The sequence below is a fragment of the Geotrypetes seraphini genome, chromosome 19 (assembly GCF_902459505.1).
Source record: "Geotrypetes seraphini chromosome 19, aGeoSer1.1, whole genome shotgun sequence".
Classification (NCBI taxonomy): domain Eukaryota; kingdom Metazoa; phylum Chordata; class Amphibia; order Gymnophiona; family Dermophiidae; genus Geotrypetes; species Geotrypetes seraphini.
In genome coordinates this window covers 5,728,574-5,750,778 of record NC_047102.1, presented here as the reverse complement: position 1 = coordinate 5,750,778, position 22,205 = coordinate 5,728,574, and the positions used below count along the sequence as shown (strand labels likewise).

General features: G+C 41.4%; 1 protein-coding gene across 3 annotated transcripts in view; it reads right to left on the bottom strand.

Moving 5' to 3' along the window:
• The window catches only part of ANO1 (anoctamin 1), a 140,558-nt gene that overhangs the window by 67,512 nt on the left and 50,841 nt on the right, over positions 1-22,205 (bottom strand). For all 3 annotated transcript variants that reach the window (XM_033928134.1, XM_033928132.1, XM_033928133.1), the window contains 3 exons: positions 10,476-10,574; positions 6,255-6,406; positions 1,464-1,518 (listed from right to left, as the gene is read on the bottom strand). In XM_033928134.1, coding sequence (XP_033784025.1) covers positions 1,464-1,518; positions 6,255-6,406; positions 10,476-10,574 — 306 coding nt within the window. The remainder of the gene's footprint in view (positions 1-1,463; positions 1,519-6,254; positions 6,407-10,475; positions 10,575-22,205) is intronic.

Sequence of the window (22,205 nt, the reverse complement as noted above, 5' to 3'; positions counted from 1 at the left end):
AAGATACCTTTTTTGATTAGCTTTTGAAGGCAATACCTTTTTCTTCAGATCAGAAATGATGACTCTGTGGGCACTTTAGACCACCTAATGCTACTTCTGGCATCAGCCTCACTCAGAGTGGCAATAGGCAGCCTAAGGCACCTATGGAGGCATGATTCCAGCGCTGATAATTTTGATGCCAGCAGGTGCCTTGAAACTCAGTTAAAAATGTGGTTAAAACAGTGGGGGTTGTTTTTTTTAATGAGCTTGGGAGCCTACTGGCACCTAAAAAAAAAAAATCAGCGCTGGTTACAGAATCTGGACCTGTTTTTTTAATTCAGCGTCACTAAGAACATTTTTTAAAGCCCAATTCATAATTAGAAAGAAATTTGTTTGTACTTAGCTGCTAGACCTAGTTAAGGGGTCCTTTTATTAAGGTGCACTAACTGTGTCTGATGCTAGTTTACAAGACCAGCAAAGATCTTCCTTATGTGATTTGTTCAATTTTGACATTCTATTGGGTGTCCAATAAGCCCAGTGCATTAGGAAATAGTAGAATTGATATAGAGCAGCCAAACTAGTAATTTTGTATAGGAGAGACCAAATAGTTTGCCACGTATCCTCTTCTATTAGCAAGCTCAAATCTTCATGCCATGTATTCATCACCTTAGATGGACATTATGCTTTAAGCATTTGCAACATTTTATACCAATTGGACGCCTCTTTCTTATGATAAGCAAATTGATGGCACCAAGCCAACAATTCAGGTTCTTTCCATAGTCCCTCCTGAGATCAAATATGATCAAGTTGAAGCCATTGAAAAAAGCCTGACGGAGGTAGGTTATAAAGTGAGCACAACTTGCCGTAAAGAATCCAACCGCTCCCATCAAATAGTTGACCCAAGTTCCAGACGCCTAATGCTTTCCATATCTTCCAATTTATAGTGAGACTTTGTATTTTGATCTCTGGGTTACACCATAATGGAACATGAAGCGTTCTATTCCATTTGGGTTGGTTTGTATGTTCAGAAAACTTAATAAAGATGATTGAACTGAAAAAAAAAAAAAGGTGCAATAACTGATTTAGCACGCGCTAAAGATTAGTGTGCGCTAAATGCTAAGACGTCCACTGTATCCTTATGGGCATCTTAGCATTTAGCGCGTGCTAAATCGGTTAGCGCACCTTAATAAAAGGCCCCCTATGCTTCAAGACTAAAAGACGATTAATCTGGTCAATTGAATTACTGCAATATAGCAAGGTATATTACCAAAACAGAACAACGCTGGCGACCAGCATCCTGAGGGAAATGTTACAGCACTTTTTGCTTTGTTGTTCAAATTATTTCTGACATGGACAATTAGCTAGTTTGGTGAAGCCAGACACTTTTTTAGCTAGAGAAAATAAGAGTGTTGACTGAAACAAAACAGAAGAGCAATTAAGAGAGGGAATCCCTGGGGAAACACTCTTCAAGCTGGAATACTTACCACAGTGCTTCGAGTTTTGCTGTCGAAAAAGGAATCTTTGTTTGACAGGTCAAAGCTGCAAATAACAAAACAGAGTGAAATATTTCAGGGGCAATGCTCAAACATATATAGGTAGTCGCTAAGGCCCTGATTCTATAAAGGCCACAGAAAGTAGGCAAAACGATCACGTCTTCTCTCATAGAACACAGAAAACGCATAAAACAATCAGGATGAACACAGGTACTTATAATAGATATAAAGAAAACAGAAAGCTGTTGACTGCTTTTTTGAAGCAGAGAGAATATCTGATATTTCTCATTTCGTATGGCAGCTGGTTCCACGGCTGTGGACCGATGCTCAGGATTACCAGATGTGCAGGAAAACCCGGACATGTCCTCTTTCTAAAGGACTGTCTAGGTTCCTGGACGGACTTCCCAAAACCCAGCAATTTGTCTGGATTTTGGAAAGCCCTGAGCTCCGGCCGCGTCTGGAGGGCTTCCAACAAGCAGGCGCGGATGACGGCCCATGCATCCACGCATGCTGGAAGACCCCCCAAACGTGGCCTGGAGAGCAAGAGAAAAAGAGATGTGCTTTTTGGGGGCAGGGCTGGAGGCAGAACTGGTAACCCTACCGATGCCTCCTAATAGCCTTGTGATGTGTGATCATTTTATGATAGCTTGAAGCAGAGGAAAGTGTCAGTCTAGTTTCCCTAGATGATTTTAGGTTTCTTGAGACTGTGTAAAGGCTAATCATGTCTTGAAAGTGCACTTTCATATTATTTGTTCAACAAAAATGTAATGAGACATAACTAGCTTGTATATGCATATACTTATAAATTAACATATGCATTTGAAACTTTCTGGTGCGCATGCAATGTCCATCCAAAGAATGAATATTTGAAACGAACACACACACACAAAAAAAGCCTGAAAATCAGAAAAAAATTCTTAAACTTTCTAGGGAAAAAGTACCAGAGACATTTGCATCTGTTTTCTCTGTGGATATGTTTTCCCTTTCAAACAAGGCATATAGGCCCTTTATTCTATAAATGCGCCTAAAACATAGGCTCTAAGGAACGTGGCACATATCACATGTCAATCATGAGTTAGGCGCCATTTATAGAATCAGGCTTGGCAGTGCCTATATTGGACTTTGGCGCCGATAGTGCCACTTCCAAAATCACAGCTCCCAAGGACCAGGGTTTTCCAGACCTACATTTCTGGTCCCTAGGGTCCTTCCTGAATCATGGCTAACATCACCTAGTGATGCCGAAGCCCAGTGCCACCCCCTAAACACACCCATTTCTGGGTCTCCCTTGGGGAGCTGCCAACCCTCCTGCTCTCCACCCCCTTCCCACTCCTTCACCTGGTTTCAATCTGACCTTGACTTGTGTTTGGGGGGTGGGTGCGGTCCACCCTGGTCATGGTCTTCCTCAGGGTGCTGGCAACCCTCTCCTTCCCACCCTTCCCTGCTGTGCGCGTGCCCCTTCCATTCCCTTCCCCCTGTACCTTTTCAACTTTGCCATGAGCAGCCACAAGTTTGCTGCCGCGTCGGCTCTGGCTTCCTTCCCGGAAGTGACGTCAGAGAGAGCGCTGAAGCCAATGAGGGCAGCAAATTTATGGCTGCTCACACCAAAGATAAAAAGGTATGGGGAAGGGGTGTGCATGGCAAGGGGGGGTGGGGAAAAGTGTGGGAAAGGGGCTCTCTTGCACCTGGCACCGCTCAACCTCGCTACACCACTGCTTGAATGGTTTTCTCACCACCAACACTGACGAGTTTCCACTCTTAATAAAATAAATTGTCCCCTCATCATGTTGAACAAGTTTTAAGGCATGAGATGAGTTAGCAATCAGTGCAAGGCACAAGGCAAGAGAAGCACAATGGCTCCCTATTTCCTATAGAATCACCTATAAAATATTACTGCTCACTTTTAAGTCTTTAACAACCAACGCCTCAGAATTCATTAATAGGCTTTTGATCACTTACACCCCCTTAAGACCACTTTGGTTGCAATCCCAAATATCTATGAGTGATCCCTTCATTACCCCAGATATATTATGATTCTATCCGATCTTCTATATTCTCTGTAACTGATCCCTCGCTCTGGAATTCTATCCCAATCCACATAAGAGAAGAACCCCTACTTGAATGCTTCAAGTCGAAACTGAAGACCTTTCTCTACAAAGACGCCTTGGAAATATGAAACTTTTTCTCTAATGGAATATTTCAGACAGGATTCCCACTCCCTAACCTTTTGTCTCCTGTACGTTAAGTCAGTCTCTTGTATGTCCAATCAATTACAATTGTATTTATTTATTTATTTAAAATTTATATACAGCATACAACTATGCGGTTTCCAGATCTCATACATAAAATCTTGCTTCCCTACGATTATCATATATAATATACACATGTCTAAACAATATCATTAATCATCTCTTTTATGTATGACCCTATTCTTTTATTAGGTCCGTACACCACTTAGAATTATGATAAACGGTATAACAAATTTTAAATAAACTTGGAAAGGACAATGAATGTCGGAGCTGTTTCCGCAGCGGCTGGTGATAAAAATGCTAGTGCGGCTTTGTAAAGGAGGGGGTATAGAACCTATAAAAGAAATAATTACATTTACCTATATAAAGAGAAGGGAGAGGAAAAAATAATACAATAAATGCAATACTATAGGTACATAAAAGGCACAACAGAAGGAAAAATTTCAATATCAAAGAACTCCAAAGAAAAATCATAAAAATAAAAGCAGGGAAAAAAATAGCAAAATTAAACAAGCCCAACGAAAAGCCAAAAGAAAATTAAAAATAAAAATAAACCCCAGTCATTCCCACTACCCTCAGTCCTATTCAGTTTCTAATTCAATGTCCCCAGTTGAGCCAGTTGAGCCACAAAAGCAACTCCTCCGCTTCAATTTTCCTGAGAACATAATAGCCACACTGGGTCAGACCAAAATGACCATCAATCCCAGTATCCTGTTTCCAGCAATAGCCAACCCAGGTCCCAAGTACCTGGCAGAAACCCAAAGAGTAGCAACATTCCAGAGCTAAGATTGTGATGTCATAAAGCCTCATTCCACTAATGCCGAAGAGCCAACCTCAGCAGTGATGTCACAATGGCAGAAACCCAAAGAGTAGCAACATTCCAGAACTAAGATTGTGATGTCATAAAGCCTCATTCCACTAATGCCGAAGAGCCAACCTCAGCAGTGATGTCACAATGGCTTCATTGTCCTATACTTGGCTCACATACTGTAAGAATGCCATACTGGGTCAGCCCAGTCTCCTGTTTCCAACAGTGGCCAATCCAGGTCACAAGTAACTGTCAAAACCCCCAAAATAGCAACATTCCATGCTACATACCTAAGAACTCAAATACCTAATTTCATTTTAATTTGATACATTGTAAACCGCTTAGGTCAGTAAAATGCAGGAGCGGTATATCAAATCTTAAATCGACAGTTTTCTCCCATTCTTCCAGACAATGACATACTTCAGCTCCTGGGATATCGTTGTGAAATGAATATTCCTGAACCATACTAAATATCATGAAATTCACTTTTTCCTCAGTGTTTTGACTGCGGTCTGATTTAGGATCTCATAACGGCATAGAAAGGTGGCTGAAATGTAGGCCAGGGTTTTCCAGGCCTAAATTTGAGTTACCTATCATGCTGTGAACAGTATCTAGTTAGCCACTTTAGCCCACCTGATGCCACTTCCAATGTTAGCCATGTCTACTTTGGCGTTCCATGGTCTAAAGTGGCTACCTAGCCGCGAACCAAGCCAGCGCTTCAATGCTGCCATTTCTGACAGCGTTTTCCAATTAACTTAGGCTTTGGTAGGCGCCCTGCTGATGCCTAAGTTTATAGAATTTCCACTTAAGTGTGACTCTATAACTTGCGTGTAACTTTAATAGAATCGTGCTTAGCACCGTTCTAGTCAGCGCTGATGTTTAGGTATGATATATAGAATTTGGGTCTTAGCCTCAATAACGTAGTGAGGGTGAGCGGTGTCTGAGACAATGGCGCTCCTCCCCCACTCTCTTTCCAATCCCCTGCCGCATGTGCATGCCTCTTCCCAGTGCCTTTGGCGCAGGCAATACCAACTTATTGCTCTCGTCGGCTTCGGCACTCTCTCTGATGTCACTTTGTAGGCGCGGTCCCGGAAGTGATATCAGAGAGATCGCCGAAACCGACGCGGGCAGCAAGTCGGTGACTGCTTGCGCCGAAGTTAAAAAGGTACAGCGGAAAGGAAGGGGGGTGTGCGCAGCAGGAGGAGGAGTGGGAAGGGGAGGCAGAGAGGAGGAAGAGGGGTTTTGGCACCCCGAGCAAGATTGCGCCCGAGGCGGACTTCCCCCCCCCTCACTACACCACTGTTTAGCCTTGAATGATAATAATAACTTTATTTTTATATACAGTGTTCCCCCGCAAATTCACAGTTCATGAATCGCGGACTCGCTCATTTGCGGTTTTCTCTGACCGCCTCTTCCTGTAGTAAAGTCAGGCTACACCAATCAGGAGCTGCATCTCAAAGTAGCTCCTGATTGGTGTAGCCCGACTTTACTACAGGAAGAGGCGGTCGGAGAAAACCGCAAGTGATTCTCTTCACCCGCCAGCGCTCCAGCTGCCCTCTCCTGCCTCCCCTGCCTTTTGACATTTGCGTTTTTTCAAAATTCACAGGGGTTCCTGGAACGGAACCCCCGCAAAATTTGGGGGAGTACTGTACCACAATACCACAGTTAAGAGTGGTTTACAGAGGAAATGACATTAGCATGTTAACGATTGGAGCCGACTTCACTTACAGGTGCTGCTTCTCCCTGGAGAAAGGATAAGAGAGGTGTTTTGTTGCCTGTATATTGGACCCCGCCACTTTGGGTTGAATTGGCTCGGTTATTTTTTGAATTACAGAATGAAGTTTTTGCATAAAACCATGGGCTTCATTAATCTGGTATACCTGGGTACAGAAAACAAAAAAAAAGCAAAGAATTTATTTGGAGCATTCTGTTTTCTATTTTAACGTTTGCCTGCATGATTATGCACGTTTTCCTTGTTCTCTGCCCTGGACAAGGGCAGATTATAAATAATAAATCCAAATCCAATCCAAAATACTTAATTATTGTTCTTGTGCAACACTTAAGCCTCAAATAGAATTATAATGATTCCCCTGATACTCGAGATGATAGTGTCGAATGGGGAGAGAGCGAGCTAGGCTAGTATACTGGATTAGAGTAGACAAGGTGATATAAGGTCTCATATGTACAGTAATGTAGGTCTGTCAAATGAGCTTCTTGGAAACAAATTTAGATGGTTCTCAGAGCACTTGATTTATTGATACCTGAGTTTGTGCAAAACAAGTATCAATTTGTTATCTAAGTACTTTTGCGTAATCATGTGAAAGAAGTGCACAATAGCCATTCTTCAGAAAATGCATCGCTCAGTCCTACCGAGGCACTATTTGAGGTGTGGTTTTCATTTCATTGTTTAACTTAGAAGGAATGCTTCATAGTCATGTGCATTTATGATGCCAATACATTTTTAAACTTAAAGAACGTTAAGTCCAAATACAGCTTAGAGCGCAGATGTCTAGACTGCGATCGTATTCCAAACCTCAGGAGGGGTTAGGCCTTTTCTGTAGGATCAAAGAAATAATCAAAATATGATGTGAATCCGTCACTCAGGGCTATAGATCATTCTATACTAATCTTCTCATTCCTAATATCAGAGCCCAAAGCAATCTGGTGAACCTATGGGAGCTGAAAATGGAATGCCCAGCATGAATTGTAAATCCATACTAGACACTCTAAAAATGATATCCTCCTTACCATCAGAAAACCTTGAATGCGATTTGTCTTTTCTAGCTCTGTATCTTGTTACATACAGAATATCTCTACTTCTCAATTGATCTTTGACCCGATCTGTAGCATTCTATAGAATATTACTTAGAGGATGACATGGGGACAAATTTCCCCATTCCCATGGGATCTCTCTATCCCCGTCTTGTCCCCGGGATATCTGTCCCTGCTCCCCTCCCTCCCCCCCCCCCACGCCCCATTCCTGCAAGCTCTGTCCTCATCTGCACAAGCCTCAAACATTTTAAAATCCTAAGTAGCAACATTCTAGAGTTCGGATTGTGATGTCATAATGCCTCATTCCACCAATGCCTAAGCTCCGTCCTCATCTGCACAAGCCTCAAACGCTTGAAAATCCTAAGTAGGAACATTCTAGAGTTCAGATTGTGATGTCATAATGCCTCATTCCACCAATGCCTAAGCTCTGTCCTCACCTGCACAAACCTCAAACACTTTAAAATCATGTGTTCAAGGCTTGTGCAGTTAAGGCAGAGCTTACAGGAATGGGACAGGGACAGAGCTTTTGGGGACGGGACGGGGATATTGAGATCCCATGGGGATGATGAAATTTGTCCCCGTGTCATTCTCTATGACTTATTTTAGTTTGTACACACTGTGGGTGAGTGATGACTCACATCTCAAAAGATTATCTTTGGCTACTTGTGCGACTGAATTTTCACGTTACATTCAGAAGAGATCGCTGATGTGTGACATGACACTTTAACCCTTGATGCAGCCTGTTGTGTTGTGCTCCCTGTCTTTAATAGTTTTTATAAAAGCACAGAGCTCTGTTTTTCTGTTGTGTGTGTGTGGGGGGGGGGGAGAAGGGGGGATAATGTGCGCTCTTTTGCAGTGTATTTGTTGTGACGGCTTGCCTTTCTTTTTGCCTTAAATTTGTGGGCCAATATTAAGACAAAGAAATGATCTTTCTTTTCTATGGTTGACTGCTTCTATTCTGTTTTCCTACAGTAAACGGCTTCATAAGAACAAGTGATTTTTAAAATTTTATTTCTCTCATTTAAAGTCTAACAAATTTTTTTAACTGTTTCATCTTCAAAGCAAATAACATATGATATTAGGCGAAAAATCATATTCTCATTAACTGCTCCCACTCTCTGGAACGTTCTTCCAACATATCTTTGTCATGAATCTTCTTTAAATTTAATCCAGTCTTATAACATTTTTTATTTAATGATGCCTATGATATATTAAGGCATATTAAAATTAAATATTTGACCTTTTTTTAATCAAGGATTTATTTATAAAATTCCCTTACCCTTTTCCCTCTTGTAATTTCTCCTCACTTTCTTTTCTATCAAGATATTGTATACTTTATTATCCTACTGTAACTTATGTCTATTATTATATGTGAATCTCTCTCTCTCCCCATTTTTATTGTACGCCACTCAGTTTTATAATGAGCGGTATATCAAAACTTGAAACTGAAAAGCTTAAAATGATGGGTCAAACCACATTCCATTCATTTTTTGTATGTTTATTTTATTATGGCTTTTTTTGTTTTTTTTATAAATCTTTATTCCTTTTTCATCTTACAACAAGTACATATATATTAAACATTTGTCAATAAATACATCATTTGACATTCTATCATTTATGATACTAATAGATAAAATTTTTATCCCATCCCTCCCACCCTTTCAATCTTACATTCAATCAAATATATCACATCAATAATCTTTCCTAGTGACCTAATCATTTAATAAATTCAAATTCCCCCATCCCTTCTACCTTAAATTGTATTTATAATGTAAAATGGTATCTACTCATTGCAATATTTTGTTAATGGCCCCCATATCTCTTTAAATTTATTAAAATTCCCTTTTTGTACAGCTATTGTTCTCTCCATTTTGTAAATGTGACATATCGATTTCCATCAGAAGTTATAATTAAGTCTATTCCAATTTTTCCAATTACTCGTGATCTGTTGTATGGCGACTTCGGTCATAATCATTAAAAATTTATTATTCTTTGATGAAATTTGGCTCTTTGTTCTCATTGACATACTGAATAGGATAATGCCACATGATTCTCCAATAAACAATTAATTTGGGGCCAAATTGATTTCCAAAAGGCCATAATAAAGGGACAACAAAATAATAAATGATCTAGAGTCTCTGCTTCAAGATTACAGTGCCAGCATCTATTAGACTTAGAGCTATCAAACTTTTGTAATCAAACTGGGGTCCAAAATGCTCTATGCAACAAAAAGAACCAAGTTTGTCTCATAGATGCGGACGCTGTATTTATTATGTTTTAAGATTATGTATGTATATTCTGTTAACCGTTTAGCTGTAAACGGTATAGAAATTCTTAAAATAAAATAAATAATAAATTTCACATGTTATTTTAAAACAATAGTATGGGGCTCCTTTTACTAAGCTGCGAAAGCGGTTTTAGCACACCCTGAATTGCCACGTGCGCTAGACGCTAACGCCAGCATTGAGCTGGTGTTAGTTCTAGCCACGTAGCGCGGGTTTAGCACGCGGGGCAATTCTGCGCAAGCTAAAAACACTATCGCAGCTTAATAAAAGGAGCCCATGGTCCCTAAGATGCATTCACTATATTTCACAAACTCTGATGAGACCCATAAGCTAACGTTATTTGTGGTGAACTTACTTCTATCACATTTAGAGCCAAACTAAAGACTTACCTATTTAGATTGGCATTTCCCTCTTAGGTTTGTTTGTTTTTCTTTAAGGCCCTCTTTTACTAAGGTGCGCTAAACGCTAATGCGTGCATGTTAGTCTATGGACGCGTTAGCGTTTAGCGCGTGCTAATTCAATTAGCGCACCTTAGAGCCTGTTTTACAAAGCCACGCTAGCGGCTGCAGCACGGTAATGGCCCCGAAGCCCATAGAGATTTAAAGGGTTTCGGGGCTGTTGCCGCACGGCTTTGTAAAACAGGCCCTTAATAAAAGAGGGGGTAAGAATGTTTTTAATGTATTTTATGATTTGGTTTTAATTCTCAATAAGGCAACTCTCAGTACAGCAACTAAATGACCTTTTTAAATTTATTTTCTTTCTTTTTTTCTATCCTTGCATAATGATTATTTGGCGTTCTTTCTTTTGTAACTGATGTCATAACTACAAATAAACATAAACGTACACCAGGTTCACCGGGTCAACCAGATCTACTCTACAAGGCATTGTTTACCTTTTTGGTCGGCATCTTGAGTTTCAAAAATTCTGCTTCTCTACACAGCACGTTCCAAGGAGCGTGGATTTTGACAAAACCCACGCCGTGCAATTTTGTCTGAAAGGAAAGAAAAGTAAAGTAGTAAGTGACATCACATCTCTTTCATCGACTAGTGGCCTTACGTCAGCTCGACGAAGAACATATCTATCCTCTTACAGGCAACCACTGTAGGTTAGCCATATAAGCGGTAGGCATGTTATTTTAACAAAGGGACTTCTGCGCTCTGTTTGCTGGCACTCAGATCTCCTCAGGACACTTATTCATATTCACAGGAGCTGCCCAGAAATGTTTCAACACTTATCTGGTCCTTTAGTGCATGAAAATATGCAGCCCCGGTGCGGAGTTCTGTTTCAGCTGCTGTCTTTCTTAAAACATTCTCAGCATGATAAATATGTCTTTGGACAAGTGAGCAGGGAGGCCGGTGTTATGAATGAAAAATAAGGGTCAGTTTCAATGCTGAATCGAAATGGGAAATGATTAAAAATCAAAACACAGGACATCCTTACAAGCTGAGGCCCTGTGATCTCCTTTCTGCCTTTGTGCTCCTCTCCAGAAGGTATCAGTCATAAGCCCTTTTAACCTACTTAAGTTACTTACGGTCTATCTGCTTGCGCTCTCTGTAACTCTACATTCCAATAGCTTTTGAACCATTCATCTAATTTCATTCAGATTTCTGCCATAGATAGTAATGTGCCCTGTCAAGGCCAGCTTAACCATTAAACAGACCAGCCAATTGTCAATGTTGGCATCGTCTGAGGAGGAAGTCAGGGCCGGCCCTACCACGAGGTTGGCTAGGTATCTACCTAGAGAAACAGGCTTCAGAGGCAGCAGCATGGCATTGGCAGAGGAAGCAAGAAGTCAACAGAGCAGCAACATGGTGGCAGGCCTTTGAGCACCCACATACTCACATCCCTTTTATCAGCTTGTATCAGAGGAGGTGGGACCTGGCAGGCCATGAGCATGCACTTGCTTAAATGCCTGCTACTGCACTGATCTTATTTTTTTTCTCAATCAGCTCTGGCGGTGGTAGGAAGGCGACAGCAGCAGCAGTAGAAGAAATGGTAAGGGGAAGGGAAGGGAGAGATGCTGACATTTGGCAGGAAGAGATGTTGGACATGAGGGAAGGGGAGAAGCTAGAGACCTATTGGGTTAGGGAAGGGGAGATACTGACCACCTCGTGGGGTAGGAGAGCAGAGATGAGAAAGAAAAATGCTGGACAATCAGAAGGTAGGAGAGGGAAGGTGATGTAGGACCGTGGGGTGGTAGAGCATCGAGTCACAGCGGGAAAGAGCAGGTCACTGAGCCACAATGGAGGGGCACAGCAAAGCCTTGAGCCACCCAGAGAGGAAGGAGTAAGGCCTTGAGCTGTTTGGAAGGGAAAGAGAATGGCCTTAAACCATCCAGATGTGAGCAGATAGGGCACACAATTGAAGGTTCAACTAGGATGTCAGATACTCTTGGGCTGGCCCTGGAAGCGGCGAAGAGAAGTCAACAAACTCAAAGAAGCATTAATGCACATTTTTACCTGCAAATAGGGTGGGAAGTTTTCAAGTAGCCCACTTATCTGAATTATTCTGGGAGGAGTAGAGTTGGGATAGTTATAACTGCTAAATTTATCATATCTCAATGGAAGGCCTGGCATCCAGGGTCCTGAAAGTTAAATGAAGGTGAACAAGGCTGAAGGTCCACCTTAAGGACCTCACATCCTTGCATCAGCCTTTTCCCACACTTTTCATCTGCCCCTTGAAGCCCTCTGTAAAAAATAAGCATCTGCATATAATATGTAAACCGTTTTGACTGTAATTACAGAAAGGTGGTCTATCAACATAACATGAAATTCACTTCTATACCGCTAAGTTCTATGCGGTTCACAAAAGGTAGAGAATACAGATGAATATGAACAAGATAGCTAATTTCCAAAAGATTCAATAAAAAGATGTGTTTTTGAAGCACGTCAAAACTGTTGGTAGGAGTTAGAAGATGTAAATTAGTAATTCAGATCCTTAGCCCATAAAGCAGCTTGAAAAGACAACAGATGCTCCTGAAATTTTTTAAAATTTACAACCCTTAACAGATGGAAGAGATTTCCTAGAACGTTTGGAGTTGATGATGACGACAAAGGATTCCATGAGATATCCTATCCCCGTTCCCAATTCCTTCTCTTTCCTTTAGGGAAACAAGTGAGTTTAGTGAAAGCCCAAGGAAGTTAGACTACACTGTGATGTGATCAAGCATTTTGAAAGCTGCTCTACTATTGGCTAAAAAGCATAATAGCATGCAAGTCTGTCCAAAAGAAGGCATAAAGGAACAAGTGAGCTGCAACAGCAACTAAGAGTGAAATCAGTGAATTGTGTGGCCTCTTCGTGATGCCTTGTTCAGCTGAAATAGAATTCAAGCTTGACAGTCATTCCTTCCTGTGATGACATTATCAGGAATAGCTAGATGACAGAAAGGAAATGTTCACAACCCTTGCAAACCCTTTTTCTGCCATGATATGCTGGGACAAGTTTCATAATCAAGTGCTACATTAACATTTTGCATTTGTCAGTATTATATTAATATTGACTCCAATAGAAGAATGTTTACAGAAATGCTTTCTCCTCTATTGAAACCAAACTTCACTCTAGCAAACCAAAAATGTATAAAAATATTTACAATGTCTGTTGACTGCAGTTTTTCTCACATTGCAGGAGGACTTGGTTATTTAACTCTAATGCATTTGATTATTAAAAAACGTACAGGAAAGATTACACCTAGCAGCTGTCCTTTCTGCTTCATCTTCTCACACAGATACTAAGAAGAAAATGGATCTTAGGCTGTAACTCTTCTTGGAAATAAAGGGACACATCGGATCACTTCATTTTTCTCCTCCCAAAAAACTGATCCCGATACAAGACCTCTTTGGGTATGAACATTAAAAGGCAATGCGGCCCCTCCAGAAACGAAAACTTTTCAGTTGTTCCCTGCGGTTCCAGCCTTGGCGTGTGCCAGGCCGGCTCCTGCCCCCCCCCCCCCCCGTCTCTCTAGTAATGTTCAGCCACCTGGTTGAATCTGTCAAGGATTCCTTTGCTCTTGCCGCAGCTCCCTGATAGGTTCAGTGAGTGGGAAAGGGAGGTAAGGGGGCAGACAGGACTCATGTACTCCAGAGCACTGGACTAGGAGGATAATACGTTTTGAATGGGAAAAAAAAATAAATCTAAAGAATCTGTAAAAACAGCTTGGCCTGCCCATATTCAGCATGAGAGTAGAAAGCAATGGTATTGATGGTAAGGGAGTGGAGGTGGAGCCCACTGGTTAGAGCAGTGGCTTGAGAACTGGCTTTGATTCCCACTGCAGCTCCTTCCAGACTTTGGACAAGTCACTTAACCCTCTGTTGGCTGAGGTACAAACTAAGCACCTGTACAGAACATATAAACCAATTTTGAGTGTAAACAGTGGTGTAATTAGGGGGTGGGGGGGGGGTAAGCCGCCCTGGGCACCATGTTGAGAGTGCTTGCAACCCTTCTCCTCTCTGCCTCCTCCCCTCGCCATGCGCATGCCCCCTTCCCTTCGCCCAAACCTCCAGTTGTTCAGAACCACGAGCAACAAGTTCAACGTGTTCCTCGCGACTGTGTCAGCTCTCCCGCTAACATCACTTCCGGGTACAGCACATAGGAAGTGACATCAGAGGGAGAGTTGCCGGGATTACGAGGAGCACGTTGAAGTTGTTACTCGCAGTGGGGAACAGAGATACGGGAGAAGGAGCCTCTTGCCCTCACTACGCCACCGAGTTTAAGCACAGGAAACAATACCAGATCTCTTCCCCTGAACTGGGGGAAGGGCAGATCTTTTGTTCATTCCTTTTCGACCTGATTGTAAAGACATCAGATAGAGCGGGAGAAAGAAGTCTAAGGATTTGTAGTTCCACTTTTTTCAGGTGCAGGATGACTAGTCCACGGATGCTGCCTGTTTCTCAGGTCCTGAAGTCACCTGGGCAAAAGTGCGGGGCTGTAGACCTAAAGATCCCAATGCAGTCGTTCAAAGATGTGCACTGACAAAACATATTTGGTTTGTGTTTGCTTTTATTTTCCTGAACTTTTCCCAGTTTGGGGTTGATTTTTTATTTTGATAATTTAAATGTTTCATTTGTGCTCTAATGTTTTAATGCATTAATTCATAGGTTAGTGCAAAACCCTCATTCTATAAGTTGATGCTTAAATTTTAATGCCATTTCCTCACTTAAGTTATAGAATTCTAGCACTTATGCTAAGTGCACACTCAACACTATTTTAAAAATGGCGCATGTGACTCAGGAGCTAATTCTATAAAGGGTGTGTAAAGTTAGACGCCTCTTAGGCGCATAACTTAGGGATCCTTTTATTAAACCGTGGAAGTCCTTTTTACCATGGGCCAGTAAGGTAAATGCTCCGATACTCATTCAAGTCCTTTGAGTGTCGGAACATTTACCTCACTGGCCCGCAGTAAGTAGTTCTTCCACAGTTTAGTAAAACCCAGCGTTAATTGGCAAAATACCTAAATAATATCCAACTGTTAAAAAAATTTAGGGGGTCCTTTTACTAAGGCACGCTAACGGGCGAGTCATACAGATGAAGGTGTTGGCCGCTGCTTGTTTTGAGAAAAGGCCAGAGCCCTTGAAATAACTTGCAGCGAAACAGGGCCGCTGTCAGGCCTGGCTGACGTTTCTCTTTTTGCCTTTTTTTTCTTCCTTGTTGGAGTTTGTTTGCCCCCGTGATAATTGTGGAAGTTTCAGGAACACCTGTGGCTAACCGTCATGGACAACTATGAGGCTGTATTTTTATTCAGCTCGATTAAGCTTTTGGAATCAATATTTATGATGGTGGTTTCAGTGGAGTTTTTTTGAGAGACCAATGACTGTGCGGTGCTCCATTGCAGGACTATGAATTAAGGAGTGAATTAGTTATCTGAGGTCTCTTTTTCTCAACTATCTTTTTTGAAATAGTTCTATCTAGCTATATTTGAACAAATTTATACAGTGGTCCTTCGTTCTTAGTTGTCCTTAACTACTATATTGCTTGTGCACCCTAGACATAATTCTCTAGTATAGGATAAGAACATAAGAATAGCCATACTGGGTCAGACCAATTGTCCATCTAGTCCAGTATCCTGTTTCCAACAGTGGCCAATCCAGGTCACAAGTACCTGTCAGAAACCCACACAATAACAAGATTCCAGAACCCCCAAAGAGTAACAAAATTCCATGTGGTATCCCCAAAGAGCAGCAAGATTCCATGCGGAATCCCCAAAGAGTAGCAAGATTCCATGTGGAATTCCCAAAGAGCAGCAACATTCCATGCGGAATCCCCACAGAGCAGCAAGATTCCATGCAGAATCCTCAAAGAGTAGCAAGATTCTATGCGGAATCCCCAAAGAGTAGCAAGATTCCATGCAAGCAGTGGCTTCTCCCATGTTTGTCTCAGCAGCATAAGAATAGTTATAGTGGGTCAGACCAATGGTCCATCTGGCTCAATCTCCTGTTCCCACAGTGTCCAATCCAGGATACTGGAATTATGCAGATGAATTCATACTGTGCCATGTACTCTGATGGTATTTTAAAAATAAGAGGTGAAAATAATCAGTGGTGCACTGTTCCGAAAGTGGTGAACATAAAACATAGGCTGGACATGTGGGGTTCTCTCTCCCATCTTATGGGACAAGTTTGAAACCCTGCTGGTTGCTAAGCCACAGGCCTTCTTGTTAATTTTCAAAGAGAAACTCCCCATGGACTTTCCCATTTAAAAAAAATGTGGTTAATTTTAGAGCTCTTTACTTTGCACCTGCAAAAATCCTCTGGTAAAATATAGATGGGAATTTCAAAATGAACCCTGACTGGGTGCACTAGAAGTAGTCCACACATGAGAAATCAGTTTTCAGAGGGTTCCATCTAGCTATCATATTCATTTTAATGCTGACAGGTATATTTGTAAATTGTCTTTTTAAGGCACGCATCCTTCTTTTTTTTGGAGGAGGAGAATGTTACTGTGCATCAGTATCTCTCAAACATTTTTAGTTCTGGCACACTAAACGGAACAAATGTTTTTCGTGGCACATTATAATAAAATTGCAAAACCACAAAAAATTAAATTTGAGAGTTATTTATTTAGAGTTCTTTAAGCTACGTATGGGTAATTGTAAGAGCGATGAAACTTAAATAGATAATTAGAATTGCTAATCAATGCGATGGATGTGCTTATTTTTAAATGCAAATTAACTCAAAATGCAGCTCGATAAATTGACAAGAAAACACACATTGACAGACTCTTGCATTCACAACGTTCATGTCATCTATTCTAGTGTATACTTATGAAGGGAATTTTTAAAAATAAAGTCAAATTCTGGAATCTCTCATAGAACACCCGGAATCTCTTTGGGGCACACCACTGTGCCGTGACACACAGTTTGAGAGACATAATTACAGGCCATAAGAGACTTGAACCTTGCAAACTGTATTGGTTTCGAATTCAGTTTTCCCTAATGGGGTGTTGTCATGGATTCCAGCACTGCTGAGACAGTTGAAGCAGGGGAACCGATATCCCTGCAAGGAAACAGCTTCATGCATGGAACTGCACTGACGTCCCTGCAGAAATGCAACACCATATATGGATGGAAATGCAGTAGCAGCAGCAGCGATACAGTGCCATATATGGAAATGTGGTGAGGTCACTGCTGGAATACAGCTCCACATATGGAATGGCAGTCCAGGTGCTTCAGGAAGTAATAAATATTAAAAGCCATATTACTACCATAGTAACTTAGTAAATGACGGCAGATAAAGACCTAAACGGTCCATCCATGAGTTATACCCATTACAAATACATGATGAAATTAACTTGTCTCTTCTTTGATATTTCTGGGTCGTAGACTTAAAGTCCACCTGGTATTGTCCTAGGTTCCGATTGCTGAAGTTGCCATCTAATCAAGCCATTGTGACATCACTGCTGAGGTTGGCTCTTTAGCATTGGTGGAATGAGGCATTATGACATCACAATCTCAGCTCTGGAATGTTGCTACTCTTTGGGTTTCTGCCAGGTAACATAGTAAAGACGGCAGATAAAGACCTGAACGGTCCATCCAGTCTACCCATAAGTTATACCCATTAAAAAATACATGATTTGATTAACTTGTCCCTTCTTTGGTATTTCTGGGCCATAGACTGTAAAGTCCACCTGGTATTGTCCTAGGTTCCAACTGCTGAAGTTGCTGTCCAAGCTCACTCCCGTTGGTTGCAGGATATCTACCGTAAAGTCTGGCCAATATCATCCTCATGTTCCAAGTTAGTGGAATTCCCACCGATGCCCTCCCCAGTCCATCCTACACCAAATCACCACATATGGGACACAGGCTGTGCAAGTCTGTCCAGTACCACTATAGTCTATTTTAAAATAGGAAGAAAAGCGCTGACCTACAATACCATTCCTTAAAAATCTGCACAGGTCTATACTCTAAAGCGACACTCAGTTATCAGAGGAGAGAAGGTTGTTTTCAGCTCAGAGGTCTGCACCTGCTTTCTAGAAATACATTTACTCCAGGGACATAAATCAGAGCCACACTCTAGCCCAGCACAGCACACAAACAGTGCAGCCAGTATTGTAAGCATGCACACTCCAGTGTCTCCCTTTAGACAGTTTTGCCAACTCGTATGATGAGAAAATCTGACAAACTACTAAATATCTGGTGCTGTAGAATGGACTGATCCTGACTCTTTTCTGAGGGCAACTGCAGCGCCCTTAGGTCACTGACTGGCCTCATGATAAGTAGTATATTAAGAATGGAATAAACTTGGAATCTTGTACTGCGCTACTAGAGATCTGAGTTATGACTTCTGAGCCCCTCCTCTGCTCCTTGGAGTGGCCATTCACAGCCCTTTTGCCTCCCCCACCTTCAATCTAAAAAGGAAGAGAGGGAATATTAGCCATTGTGCAATAATGACGCCTATTGGCCACTGGGGGGATGAGAGTTACAAAAAAAGCAGAATATGACTGGGTAACTTTTATTTCTGATAAAAGAGTGGGAGGAAACTGCTGAGCCAAACAATATTTGTTAGCAAAGACACCGGATTTTGCTGTTGCCGGGAGTCTAATTCACTTTTTATCCCACTTTCAGATCATAATTACCCAGAGTCCTAGGCAAACTTTCAGCCTTGCATGTCTTTTCCCAAATAATGTTTATATCGTAGACCCCCCACCCTTCTTAACACCACCACTTCCAGAACAATTCTACAATGAAATGGAGGCGATTTTATCCTGGACTTTCCAAATGGAAAAGGGCTTTTATAAAAGCAGATGCAGAGACAAGAAGGCACACATTTTTACATGGCCTGAATAGAAACCTAAGAGTATGACGGCAGAAAAGGGCCGGCGGCCCAACAAGTCTGCCCACTCCAGAACCCTCCCTCCCGCAAGTCTGCCCACTTAATCAATACGAACCCTCCTCCCTGGGGGATCCATCTTTTGGGCATAGCTCTGTGGTGCCCCCACCTGTTTGTCCCATCGACTCTTGAAGTCGAGCACGCTACTGGCCTCGACCACCTGGCGTGGAAGATCATTCCATCGATCAATAGGTGCGTTTAAGAGCATAGGGGTCCTTTTACTAAGGTGTGCTAAATGCTAGCGCGTCCATTATATTCTATGGACGCGTTGGCATTTACCACACGCTAAAACGGCTAGCACGCCTTGGTAAAAGGAACCCAAAGTTTGGATGGAGCACACGTTGAGTCATGATTTATGTATGCATGTTCCTTACATATTAATATTTGTACCTGGTCCCCAACAAGCATTTAGGGGTATAGTTATTATCATGGGCTACTATTAAGATGCACTATTTTATCACTAACGTATGCTATTTTAACACAGGTCCCGTTTTATGCAATGAGACCTACCGGTACTTCCTAATAACTGGGGTTAACAGTAAAACAACGTGTCTTAATGGTAGCCCTTGATGTCTCTTCCCTCCCCCTTAATTAAAGAAATAAAAGAAATGGCTCTAGAAATTGAAATCGTTGCTCTATGTAATAAAAGTGCACCAAATATAGGACAATCACGCTATTGTGACATCACGTGACTCTTAGGCATTAGTGAAATGAGGCATTATGACATCAGCTTTGGTTGCCAGAGGCTGAAACTCTTCACACTATGGAGGGAACTTTTCCACATGGGCTACTGTTAAGACATGTTAGCACAGCTCCCATTTCTTGCAAGGAGACCCACTTCCTAATAACTGGGGTTTAACATAAAACATCATGTCTTAATGGTAGCCATATTGATCATTTAGCCCTTAAACATCTGCAGCTTTAATCTACAATTTCTGCCAGTTACTCCTAGTTTTTACAGACACATATAGATGAATATGTGTCTTTATAAATAGGATAAAAATAGGCATCTACATGACCTTCACACATAGGTACCTTGTTGTAAAATTAGGTCCTACAAAAGCAATTTCCAAAATCCTTCTACCTGGGCAAATGAGCTATTTGAAGAAGATTACACTAAATAATAGCAAGAAAGGGGTAATCTGGGAAAATAATACGTAACAAATAGAAAGCCTCAAAACCAAGAAGTGGGCTTCAAAATAAACCGTTGTTCGAATCAGAAGCCCAGCTTATATCACTACAGTCAGGAAAAACAGAATTTTAGGAGAAAAAGTCTGTGCTACTAAAACCTGACTTCCTAATTCCAAATCGGAGCCCCCCCCCCTATGCATAACACCAGCAGCTCAACAACCTCTGAACCGTAAAAGAAGGCAGGAGCATCAGCAGAAAACGCGGCCTTCATGACCAACTTTGGATGAAAATTGGACAAGCTAAGTACAGCTTCCATGACTTTGTATTTATTGCATAAAGAAAGGGAGGGGGGGGGCTCTGTATGGGAAAGAGTGTTACACTACCTCATGGTTATTTCACTGATTAAATCACTTTAATTGATTTAATCACGCTTATTTATCACGAGCACACTTGTGTATCCCGATGATGGTGTGCGGCTAAACGGTGAGCTTTACTCACTCCGGAAAAGCCAGGCTGGTTAAGCATTGACATTTTGGTACCTTGTTACCCTGCTTCATAGAGCTTACTACCTCACACTGAGGGTACGCCTCACTAATTATACATTTTCTTTAATTTTTTTTTAAATCCTAGGGGTTTATATAACACTCTTTCCTTAGTACTTTGACAATTGCTGCTCTTTGAATGACTTTTACGTATCAACAGTAGCTTTTAGGATTATTTCTTTTGTTTGACTGTAAACCTCTCAGGCATTTGAACACTTACCTTAACCTTTTCCTATCTTGTGTCCCGGATGACGGGACATTCCAAATATGTCGTTGCCATCGTATGTCCCATACTAATAAAGAGCCAGGAACACAAAATATTTGAATTTACAGACTTATGACTTATTTACATTATGTTTACAATAGCCGTAAATGATAACGGTGAATAATACAAAACTTTGCAAAAATAATTACGATTGGAACCGGCGTAACATAAAATGTGTTACGATAGGAAAAGGTTAATGTCCTGAATATCCATTGAGTTAAAAAAAAAAAATTCAAATTGGATCCAAATAAGTTCTTTCAAGCAGTCTTATAAATCCAAGTCCAGCCAGAGAGGAAAAGCAATCCCGAGAAGGGCCCCTTGTTTCGCGGTTTCCTGCTGCTTCAGGAGAAATAGGTCTATCGTGACTGCTAGAAGGCTCTAAGATGGCGAACGGCTTCAAATAGACGCCAAACGTACTCATCCAATCAGCAAGCTCTCTCGCACAGCTCTGTTTAAAGGAACAGTTCACACAGCTGCCCATCTTAGCAGGACACATGCCATTCAATTGCCCGAGTAAGCTATTTTGAGGATTTCCCACTCGAGCTTATGGTTCTTTTGAAAGTCTGCTCTTTCCCACCCCACTCAAAGTGGTAACCATCTATTCCACCTATCATACAGTAAGTAAACATTGTTTTGCTATTACTGATATGGAAAGATTATTAAGAAGCCTTGAGCTGGCCCAAGGTAGAACTTGTTGTGATAAAAGCCAAAGTCCAAGATTGTTCTAGTACCTTTTTTACTTTCAATTTTATTCTCTTAAACTAAACCTCAATGTGCCTACAAGGAAATTTAGGGCAACTCCTTTAAAAAGGTTTGGAAATCCTACAAAGTGTTGATAGAGATGAAAAAGGGGGTCAGGTCCCATCACATACAATATCTCCTGTTAGTAAACTTCTGACTGGACCCAAGTAAAACAGTGCTTTTGGGTATCTCTAACATATCGCCCTGCTAACACTATCCCACAATAAAGAATGGTGGTAACAGAATTGTATTGTGGGAATCATTTGAAGCAGCTGATCCCAGACAAAAATCTGTTCCAGTCTATCTCAGACCAGGGACTGGGGAAAATATTTACCTTTCAGCTGGGGAATGATCCCAAACACAGAGCAAAAACAATGGAATGGCTTATCAAGAAGACAGTAAATATCCTCAAATGGCCCCAGTCAAATGCCAGACTCTAATACAATAGAAAATCTGTGGCAAGACTTTAAGACTACGGTATATGGACGATCCCCAGCCAGCTTGAAAGAGCTGGAGCCATTCTGCCAAGACAAATGGGCAAAAACTGTACCATCCACTGTGCAAAGCTGGCAGGGACTCATGGCAATTACTCAGGACTGTTATTTCTGCAAATGTGGCTGCCA